Below are 11,682 nucleotides of genomic sequence, written 5' to 3' on the forward strand. Positions count from 1 at the left end.
ATTCCCTACAACACCTTTACTGTGGCACCCAGAATAGTTTTTTGCTGTATAAGCCTATATGTATTCCATATACAGTGATTCGCATTGTGGCCATTCATTTGAACTTGGAACATGTTTTAAAACCGACATTTAGTGCAAATGTCACTTAAATATGAATAAATAAGATTCATTGTTAATGTTTAGCTAATTACGTTTCATATATCATGAATAAATACAGGTTATTTACACGGTTCTACTATTACGTGGGGGACTTTTATTTTGACAAACTTCAAAATTCCATGACCAGGATGTACCTTTCAGTGTTTCTGACGAGCCGCTGATATGATCGGCTGACAGTTCATTCGTGTTGTTGTTTTGCTCGCTAGCAAGCGTATCTAACGAAGTAATTTAGGGTGGCTAGCTTGCTAGCAGTCTAAATTGGTGTTATACTGTGGTTAATTTTCAATGTGTTTCTCGTAGATTTAAAAAGTGGTATAGTTACACATATTTATTTGACTAGTCGTGATATCAAAAGAGCTGTCACTCCTATTTAGCTCTCGTGCAGGATGACTTCTCGGCGACCGGACAATTTTGATGGCTTAGGTTACAGAGGTAGAGATGATCCTGCTTATAGTGGGGGCTACAGTGGGAGGTCATTTAATAATTCCTCTAGTGTGGACCTGCAGAATTGGGTAACAACACCGCCAGATATTCCAGGTAGCCGAAATTTACATTTTGGTGAACGCACGCCCCAATTTGAGGCGGCCCCTGCAGCACCTGGTGCTGAAGATGCTCTGCCCACGGCTCCTCCATCCGGTAGGGGACATCATTTCAGCAACGCTTACCATTTTCATTCATAACAATGTCGACGACACGAAATCGTCACTGTGTCATTCATGAGTGTTTGAGTGTGAAATCACTGAACTTTCAACAAGCTAGCTAGCTAGGCCTGAGAATAGTAGAGTCAGTGTCAACAATTTGGACTTTACATTACCGACAGTAACTTATGCGACATACTTCAACTTTAGCGTAACGTTACGTGTCTTGGTACCAGAAAAATACGTTTAACTTTCTTTGACTTCGCCCTGAAATCCATGTTTACAATCAGTTACCATTCATATAAATGATTCCTGTGCAGGATAGGGATTCAATGACATTAAAGTACAAAAACACTGAAGAGAGCACAAACTACTGTAGGCCAAGCCGAGATCTCTGTTTTTAAACTGTTTTATGAGGCTCTGTTCTTGATTGCATGTACTATTGCGCTGATACAATCCAACCAACTCATATCCAAACATGTCCAGAATTACCTACATGGCATTTGAACAGACTGACCACCATTTATGGGTTCAGACAATACCCTACAGAGAGAGAGGGAGTGTAGTGTAGGCCTACAGTAGGTGCATTTCTCAAGTAGGTAGAGTCATACTGTATATTATAAACTAGCTTTCCTGGGTATTTGCGCTTTTAGATGCATTTATGAACATTGATTGATGTCAATCACACTACAGGGTGGTTCAATTACAGGCTCAAAATGAGCCTGAATTAAATCCCTTTTTGACAGCATTCCCTTTTTGATTAAAAACGTTCCATTGATGTTTGCCCATGGAAGAAGTGGTCAGAAAGTGACTTTTTAGATAAACGTGCTCAAAATGGACCCATTTTGCATACCATACCATGAGACATCCATGTCTTCTTCAATGGAAAATATAAACAGTTGAGTTTGATGTCATTTAAAAGCTTACAAACAGTTAGGTCAAAAACCTTAAACCGTTAACATCAATTATCTAACAACGCTTAAACTAAAAACATTTTAATATTCACATATCTTGTAGCTTAGACCCTATTTCACATCATGAGGTTTTTCTGTTGTGCCCTTGAGACACAACATGCTCTTCCAGTGATGAAGACATGGATGTCTTCACAAGTGGTAGGCCTGATTACCAACAACGATGAGACAGCCTAAAGGGAGGAGGAAAATAACCTGTCCCTCAACGTCAACAAAACGAAAAAGCTGATTATGCACTACAAGAGACAGCAGAGAGAGCACTCCCCCATCCACATCAACAAGTATGCAGTGGATTGGGTAAACAGTGAAGAGGCAACTCCAGGATGCTGGCCTTCTAGGCAGAGTTCCTCATTCCAGTGTCTGTGTTCTTTTGCCTATCTTAATCTCTTTTTTGTTGTTGTATTTTTCACCCCTTTTTCTTGGTATCCAATTGGTAGTAGTTACAGTCTTGTCTCATCGCTGCAACTCCATACAGACTCGGGAGAGGCGGAGGTCCAGAGCCATGCGTCCTCCGAAACACAACCCAACCAAGCCGCACTGCTTCTTGACACAATGCCCATCCAACCCGGAAGCCAGCCGCACCAATGTGTCGTAGGAAACACCGTACACTTGGCAACCTTGTCAGCGTGCACCGTGCCCGGCCCGCCACAGGAGTCGCTAGTGCGCGATGAGACAAGGATATCCCTGCCGGCCAAACCCTCCCTAACCCAGACGACTCTGGACCAATTGTGCGCCGCCCCATGGGCCTCCCGGTCGCGACCGGCTGCGACAGAGCCTGGGCTCAAACCCAGAATCTCTGCGATGCAGTGCCTTAGACCACTGCGCCACTCGGGAGGCCTTAATCTTTTATTTTATTTTTATTGGCCAGTCTGAGATATGGCTTTTTCTTTGCAACTCTGCCTAGAAGGCCAGCCAGAGTCGCCTCTTCACTGTTGACGTTGAGACTGTTGTTTTGCAGGTACTATTTAATGAAGCTGCCAGTTGAGGACTTGTGAGGTGTCTGTTTCTCAAACTAGACACTCTAACGTACTTGTCCTCTTGCTCAGTTGTGCACCGGGGCCTCCCACTCTTTCTATTCTGGTTAGAACCAGTTTGCTGTGAAGGGAGTAGTACACAGCGTTGTACCAGATCTTCAGTTTCTTGTCAATTTCTCGCTTGGCCTTCATTTCTTAGAAGAAGAATAGACGGACGAGTTTCAGAAGAAAGGTGTTTGTTTCTGCCCATGTTGAGCCTGTAATCGAACCACAAATGCTGATGTTCCAGATACTCAACTAGTCTAAAGAAGGCCAGTTTTATTGCTTCTTTAATCAGAACAACAGTTTTCAGCTGTGCTAATATAATTGTAGAAGGGTTTTCTAATAATCAGTTAGCCTTTTAAAATGATAAACTTGGATTAGCTAACACAGCGTGCCATTGGAACACAGGAGTGATGGTTGCTGATAATGGGCCTATGTAGATATTACATAAAAAAATCAGCCGTTTCCAGCTACAATAGTCATTTACAACATTAACAATGTATACACTGTATTTATGATCAATTTGATGTTATTTTATTGGACAAAAAATGTGCTTTTCTTTCAAAAAGAAAGACATTTCTAAGTGACCCCAAACTTTTGAACAATAGTATGTGTATATTTATATATTCCAGTCTCTAACATTGCTCGTTCTGATATTTCCGATAATTTTCTGTGTAATGTTTTTTATTTTATTGCTAAGTATTACTGCACTGTTGGAGCTAGAAACACAAGCATTTCGATGCACCTGCAAATCTGTGTACACGACCAATAACATTTGAGTGGGGTTTGCGTGTCTTGGTGACTTTACACCTCCGACTAATACGTGTGCTTCCCCCCAGTGAGGCTGTGACCCTTGCAGGATACTTTATGCTCTGCTTGTTTGTTAACAATAAACACAATTTGAAGAGTCTATTTCTCAGCTACTTAGCCTATGATGCTCAAAATATTGAGTGACTTGCGTGACTATGACTTAATTATGTATAACAATAAGTAAGGTTTTCCATTAAATGTTGCTGTTAGATATTCATTCACATGTATATGTTCTTTCTCTTTCAGAGCAGTTGAACAGATTTGCTGGATTTGGTATCGGGCTTGCAAGGTAATTCAATGTTTCAGTAATTCAGTGGTAGTTCAGTAGTAAAGAGATGACTGTGATCCTTGACTTCTAAAGGAAAGTAAACATTTACATTAAACAAACATTTCCGTCATTAAACATTATATATACAGCCAAAGTGTTTGGTAAAAGGAAAGCAGTAAGCCAATACAGTGCATTCGGAAAGTATTCAGACCCCTTGACTTTTTCCACATTTTGTTACGTAACAGGCTTATTCTAAAATTGATATTTTTTAAATTCCCCCTCATCAATCTACGCCATAATGACAAAGCAAATTTAGAAATGTTTGCTGATTTATATATATATAAAAAAAAAAAAACGGAAATATCACATTTGCATAAGTATTCAGACCCTTTACTCAGTACTTTATTTAAGCACCTTTGGCATGGATTACAGCCTCAAGTCTTCTTGTGTATAACGCTACAAGCTTGGCACATCTGTATTTGGGGAGTTTCTCCCATTCTTCTCTGCAGATCCTCTCAAGCTCTGCCAGGTTGGATGTGGTGCGTTGCTTCACAGATATTTTCAGGTCTCTCCAGAGATGTTCGATTGGGTTCAAGTCCGGGCTCTGGCTGGGCCACTCAAGGACATTAGGAAGCTTGTCCCGAAGCCACTTCTGCATTGTCTTGGCTGTGTGCTTAGGGTCGTCGTCCTGTTGGAAGGTGAACCTTCACCCCAGTCTGAGGTCCTGTGAGCTCTGGAGCAGGTTTTCATCAGGGATCTCTCTGTACTTCTCTCCGTTCATCTTTGCCTTGATCCTGACTAGTCTCCCAGTCCCTGCCGCTGAAAGACATCCCCACAGCATGAGGCTGCCACCACCATGCTTCACCGTAGGGATGGTGCCAGGTTTCCTCCAGACGTGACGCTTGGAAATCAGGCCAGAGAATCAGACCAGAGAATCTTGTTTCTCATGGTCTGAGAGTCCTTTAGTTGCCTTTTGGCAAACTCCAAGCGGGTTGTCCTGTGCCTTCTACTGAGGAGAGGTTTCCGTCTGGCCACTCTACCATAAAGGCCTGATTGGTGGAGTGCTGCACAGATGGTTGTCCTTCTGGAAGGTTATCCCATCTCCACAGAGGAACTCTGGAGCTCTGTCAGAGTGACCATCAGGTTCTTGGTCACCTCCCTGACCAAGGCCCTTCTCCCCTAATTGCTCAGTTTGGCCAGGCGGCCAGCTCTAGGAAGAATCTTGGTGGTGCGAAATTTATTCCATTTAAGAATGAATGAGGCCACATTATCCTTGGGACCTTCAATGCTGCAGACATTTTTTGGTACCCTTCGCCAGATCTGTGCCTCGACACAATCCTGTCTCGGAACTCTACGGACAATTATTTTGACCTCATGGCATGGTTTTTGCTCTGACAGGTGTGTGCCTTTCCAAATCATGTCCAATCAATTCAATTTACCACAGGTGGACTCCAATCAGGTTGTAGAAACATCTCAAAGATGATCAATGGAAACAGGATGCACCTGAGCTCAATTTCGAGTCTAATAACAAAGGGTCTCAATACTTGTGTCAATAAGCTATTTCTGTTTTTATTTGTCATAATTTTGCTAAATAATCTATAAACCAGTTTTCGCTTTGTCATTATGGGATATTGAGCTTTTGAAAAAATTTCATCAATTTTCGAATAAGGCTGTAATGTAACAAAATGTGGAAAAAGTCAAGGGGTCTTAATACTTTCCGAATGCACCGTATGTACAGTGCATGGTTGGCTGAGAGAAATTGATGATAAAATGATTGTGGGGGCTGTCTTGTTAGACTTCAGTGCTGCTTTTGACATTATCGATCGTAGTCTGCTGCTGGAAAAATGTATGTGTTATGGCTTTACACCCCCTGCTATATTGTGCATAAAGAGTTACTTGACTAACAGAACACAGAGGGTGTTCTTTAATGGAAGCCCCTCAAATAAAATCCAGTTTGAATCGGGAATTCCCCAGGGTAGCTGTTTAGGCCCCTTGCTTTTTTCAATTTTTACTGACGACGTGCCACTGACTTTGAGTAAAGCCAGAGTGTCTTTGTATGCGAATGACTCAACGCTATACACGTCAGCTACTACAGTGACTGAAATGACTGCAACACTCAACAAAGAGCTGCAGTTAGTTTCAAAGTGGGTGGCAAGGAATAAGTTAGCCCTAAATATTTCTAAACTAAAAGCATTGTATTTGGAACAAAACACTCACTTAACCCTAAACCTCAACTAAATCTTGTAATAAATAATGTGGAAATTGAGCAAGTTGCGATGACTAAACTGCTTGGAGTAACCCTAGATTGTAAACTGTCATGGTGAAAACATATTGATGCAGTAGTAGCTAAGATGGGGAGAAGTCTGTCTATAATAAAGCGATGCTCTGCTTTCTTAACAACACTTTCAACAAGGCAGGTCCTACAGGCCCTAGTTTTGTCGCACCTTGACTACTGTTCAGTCGTGTGGTTAGGTGCCACAAAAAATGACTTAGGAAAATTGCAATTGGCTCAGAACAGGGCAGCACGGCTGGCCATTGGATCTACACAGCGAGCTAATATTAATCATATGGATGTCAATCTCTCCTGGCTGAAAGTGGAGGATAGATTGACTTCATCACTACTTTTATTTATGAGAGGTATTGACATGTTGGTATTGGTCTTCCCTGTGGCTCAGTTGGTAGAGCATGGTGTTTGCAATGCCAGCATGGTGTGTGCAACGCCAGGGTTGTGGGTTCAATTCCCACGGGGGGCCAGTACAAAAAAAAAAAAAAGAAATGCATGAAATGAAATGTATGCATTCACTACTGTAAGTCGCTCTGGATAAGAGCGTCTGCTAAATGACAAAAATGTAAATGTAATGTTGAATGCACCGAACTGTCTGTCTAAACTACTGGCACACAGCTCGGATACCCGTGCATACCCCACAAGACATGCCACAAGAGGTCTCTTCACAGTCCCCAAGTCCAGAACAGACTATGGGAGGCACACAGTACTACATAGAGCCATGACTACATGGAACTCCATTCCACATCAAGTAACATTAAAATTCGATAAAAAAAAAACAGATTAAAAAAACACCTTATGGAACAGTGAAGCAGTGAAGCAACACAAACATTGGCATAGACACATGCATACAATAACATACGCACTATACATACACCTGGATTTAGTACTGTAGATATGTGGTAGTGGTGGAGTAGGGGCCTGAGGGCACACAGTGTGTTGTGAAATCTGTGAATGTATTGTAATGTTTTTAAAATTGTATAAACTGCTTAAATTTTGCTGGACCCCAGGAAGAGTAGATGCTGCTTTGGCAGCAGCTAATGGGGATCCATAATAAATACAAATACAAATGTACAGTGCCTTCAGAAAGTATTCATAACCCTCAACTTATTCCACAATTTGTTTTGCTACAGCCTGAATTCAAAATGGATGTGAAAACAATCGGATTTAATCCATCTACACACATTATGCCATAATGACAAAGTAAAAACATGTTTTTAGAAATGTTTGCTAATTTATTGAAAATCAAATACAGAAATATCACATTTACAGAGTGAAAAGAAGAGAACCTGTACAGAACAAAAATATTTCAAAACATGCATCTTGTTTGCACAAGGCACTACAGTAATACTAAAAAAGGAATTCACTTTTTGTCCTGAATACAAAGTGTTATGATTGAGGCAAATCCAATACAACACATTACTGAGTACCATTCTCTATATTTTCAAGCATACTGGTGGCTGCATCATGTTATGGGAATGCTTGTAATCGTTAAGGACTAGGGAGTTTTTCAGTTAAAAAAATTAAACAGACTGGAGCTAAGCACAGGCAAAATCTTAGAGGAAAACCTGGTTCAATCTGCTTTCCAACAGACACTGGGGAGATGAATTCACCTTTCAGCAGGACAAAAACCTGAAACACAAGGCCAAATCTACACTGGAATTGCTTACCAAGAAGACAGTGAATATTCCTGAGGCCGAGTTACAGTTTTGACTTAAATCTACTTGCAAATCTATGCAAGACCTGGAAATGTTTGTCTAGCAATGATCAACGACCAATTTAACAGAGCTTGAAGAATTTTGAAAAGAATAATGGGAAAATGTTGCACAATCCAGGTGTGGAAAGCTCTTAGAGACTTACCCAGAAAGACTCACAGCTATAAAAGCTGCAGAACATGCTGTGCTTCTACAAAGTATTGAGTCGGGTGTGAATACTTATGTCAATTAGTTAGTGTTGTGGAGTAACTACAATGTTGTTGATCCATCCTCAATGTTTTCCTATCACAGCCATTAAACTCTGTGACTGTTTTAAAGTCACCATTGTCCTCATGGTGAAATCCCTGAGCGGTTTCTTCATCTCTGGCAACTAAGTTAGGAAGGACGCCTGTATCTTTGTAGTGACTGGGTGTTTTGATACGCCATCCAAAGTGTATTTAATAAATTCACCATGTTCAAAGGGATATTCAATGTCTGCTAAATCGCAATTTAATCAATTTTAAAATCAGGCCATAACACAACAAAATGTGGAAAAAGTAAAAGGGTGCGAATACTTTCTGAAGGCACTGTGTTCACACCATGTCTTCTTCTTCCAGTCTCTTTACTGAAAATGTCCTGGCTCACCCTTGCATTGTGTTTCGTCGTCAGTGCCAGGTAAGCCTACAGTCAGCCATGCAGTATATGCCACAATTCACATGTTCAGAGTCTGTATGTGTTCCATCCTTAGGCTTTGGTGTAATCTGTTGATTCAAATCTTTCTACATTACAGTAAATAAATCTTCATGGGTGTATCACAGTTGCCCATTAGAATGCTACTTAAGGTTTTACCTCCAGTGTGCTTGAAGTAAGTATTTAATGAACTAAGTTGAAGTAAATAGTAATAATAAATAAATCATTCTTAATTCTGTTTGTTTGTGGCATCCAGGTCAATTATCACGCCAGGTGCTACCATCTTTCCCCATTGACTGCTGTCAGTGTGATGTATAATGTCACCAAGAGTCAGGTAATAAATGCTTTTCACAAACCCAAAACCCAACATTCACAAATAAGCCTAACTAATATCACAACAAAAAAATGTTCAAAAGATGTTGAAAATGTGAATTTTGGGCTAACATGTTTTAATGCCGGTATATTGTTGTGAATTGTCTGCTTGCAGGGTCCTAAGGCCTTATGGAAAGGAATGGGCAGCACCTTTGTGGTACAGGGAGTCACATTGGGAACAGAAGGCATCATAAGTGAATGCACTCCACTACCACGGTATGCGTTTACTGTTGGAGGATATTTGAGACAAGAAAACTAGCCAATGGGAATATTGCCTATATTAGTCATTGCCTTTAGTCATCGCCTGATCGCCCACCATATCTTTGACAAGACTTTGACAAACAAAAATAAAATGTTTGTATTGTTGTTGATAAAAATTGAGCACAACATCAATAGCGAGTCATCCTTTTAAATGGCGTTAGGTGTCAAACTTCCACTCACAATGTGGCCTCTAGCCACTACCACAACATGCTGGAGGTGGGTGATTATACTCAGAGGCCATATCTATCAGCTCCCAAGGGTTCCAGTGAGATGATCACAATGTTCCAGTACCAAAATCGAAGACCTCTAACAGCTTTAAATGAATGGAGAAAAAAACGTCATGAAACAAAACTATACACTATACTTCAACAATAAGTGTTCAAACAACACAATAATTAGTTTAAAGCAGTCTTTTTTTATTCTTAAAAATCAGAATCATGTTAAATCACCTTGTTTGAACATATGAAATAAATGAACACTGTTACTTACCTGGTACCATGGATAGAGGACTGACTATGCTTGTTTGTTTGTTCTCAGAGAACTCTCCCACAAATGGAACCCCAAGCAAGTTATTGGGCATTTGGTTCTGAAAGGGTAATAACATTTTATTTTATTTCCTAAATAATGAATGGTTTAATACTGTAAAAAGTAGTGACTTACAAGTATCAGTATGGTAAGTGATAATTGAATTGCATAACTATTGAGTGCATATTCATACGTATAAAAAAGAGTGCAGGGTAATAGAGAAGGGACTTTACATTTAGTAGCTGCTGTTATCAGATGGTGCTGATATCTTTATTTCAGTAGAATTCTTTGATCTTATGACCAGTCATTGTGTATCTCTCCTTTTTACAGTTTGACCTGTGTGGTTGCCATGCCATTTTACTCAGCAAGCCTCATTGAAACTGTGCAGGTGAGTGTGTCCACACTTCATACTTACTGTATATGAATGATGATCCCTTTGTGGTCTGTTGTATTTTGGCTGTCCTTATCTTGTCCATCTGTATCTTCTATAACTCCCCTTCACTTTCTAACTGACTTTGGATGAGTTTCCCAACAACATAAAGATAATCTTGAGTGTGAAGATCATCGTTCGTCCATTGTCTAATAAAGATAAATATGACTTTTTTTGCAAATCTCAACCTTTAACAGTATCAAAGAATCAGTAAATGTATCCATTCCTTCACAGAGCTGGTGTTTTCAATCCAAACACACATGCAGAGATAATTTCAGATCATTCTGTATTAACCATGAAATATGCGCCACCCATAGTATCCCTTTTTGTGTGTCCCCAGAGTGAGATCATCCGGGACAACCCTAGCATCCTGGACTGTGTGAAGGAGGGTGTGGGCCGGGTCATGGGAATGGGCGTCCCCCATAGCAAGCGCCTGCTGCCTCTGTGGGGTCTCATGCTCCCCACAGTGCTCCACGGGGTCCTCCACTATGTGGTGAGCTCCACCGTGCAGAGGTTGGTTCTTTTCCTCCTGCGCCGGAAGAGTCCGGCCAAGCAGCCCGTGGACGGCTCGGAGACGGTCCAGACCATGCTGGATGCCTACTTCCCAGAACTCATGGCTAGTTTTGTGGCCAGTCTGTGTGCCGACGTCCTCCTCTATCCGCTGGAGACGGTGATGCACAGGCTCCACATCCAGGGAACGCGCACCATCATCGACAACACGGACCTGGGCTTTGAGGTCCTGCCCATCAACACGCAGTATGAAGGCATCCGGGACTGTGTAAATGTGATCCGGCGAGAGGAGGGAGCCCTGGGATTCTACAAAGGCTTTGGCTCCATCGTGGTGCAGTACTCGCTACACGCCGCCGTGCTGCAGATCACCAAGGTGATCTATTCCACCTTGCTGCAAAACGCTTAAAGAAAAACAATGCAAAATATTCCTAAATGTTAGTTTGACTTGGTGGTTGCCCCTTTGAAACCCTGTTTTTTTTCATCCTAGTCTGGGTTGTGCTCATTCTGGAAAATGTTGTCATTTTCGAAAAACTAAAATACCAAAAGATGGCTTGATTATTCTTTCTGTCCAGAAGCACATTTCGAGTGTTTTGCAGAGAATGGTGTCCTTAATTGTCACCACTTCCACTGTGTCACAAAGCACTGAATAATGATATGTACTATGACGCATGGAATCAATAAATATCCGCAATGGTCATAGAAGGAAATACACTTAACTTGCATCTGTCAAACTAACTCATCCTGGCATCATTTATGTGAATTATCAGTCAGTAGTCTTCTCTGCAAATCACACGTTTTTTTCTGGTGTATCTCATCTGAAAGGATCTAATTTCTACATTGTATGAATGTGACAATTTGTTGCTTTTGTGTTTGTGTTAGCACTAGCAGAGGATGGGTTGTGCCAATTTATCCAGAAATGTATGTACAGAAAGTCTTTCAATTATTATTTGCTTTACAAGTGATAATGTATGTGTGTAGGTATCGGTAGCGGTGCGTGGGTAAAATCACTGGAGAAGCCAGAAAAAAAATCCATATTACAACCTATGTGTTGCTA

General features: G+C 41.0%; 1 protein-coding gene across 1 annotated transcript; it reads left to right on the forward strand.

The window, feature by feature from the left end:
- Positions 1–315: 315 nt before the first annotated feature.
- LOC106568342 (solute carrier family 25 member 46) lies at positions 316–11,335 on the forward strand. The gene is made up of 8 exons (XM_014138605.2): positions 316–795; positions 3,841–3,883; positions 8,458–8,515; positions 8,787–8,864; positions 9,018–9,118; positions 9,701–9,757; positions 10,019–10,076; positions 10,459–11,335. The coding sequence occupies exons 1-8, from the start codon at positions 546–548 to the stop codon at positions 11,032–11,034; spliced, it is 1,221 nt and encodes a 406-aa protein (XP_013994080.1). The 5' UTR covers positions 316–545; the 3' UTR covers positions 11,035–11,335.
- Positions 11,336–11,682: the final 347 nt, after the last annotated feature.

This window comes from Salmo salar, chromosome ssa13 (assembly GCF_905237065.1).
Source record: "Salmo salar chromosome ssa13, Ssal_v3.1, whole genome shotgun sequence".
NCBI lineage: Eukaryota > Metazoa > Chordata > Actinopteri > Salmoniformes > Salmonidae > Salmo > Salmo salar.

What these genes read in the sequence shown, in the direction of transcription:
- LOC106568342 (XM_014138605.2), top strand. Translation starts at nt 546, where the DNA reads ATGACTTCTCGGCGACCGGACAATTTTGATGGCTTAGGTTACAGAGGT. An exon ending in GAATGCACTCCACTACCACG is followed by an intron (nt 9,119 to 9,700) that starts GTATGCGTTTAC and finishes GTTTGTTCTCAG; the next exon opens with AGAACTCTCCCACAAATGGA. An exon ending in GCCTCATTGAAACTGTGCAG is followed by an intron (nt 10,077 to 10,458) that starts GTGAGTGTGTCC and finishes GTGTGTCCCCAG; the next exon opens with AGTGAGATCATCCGGGACAA.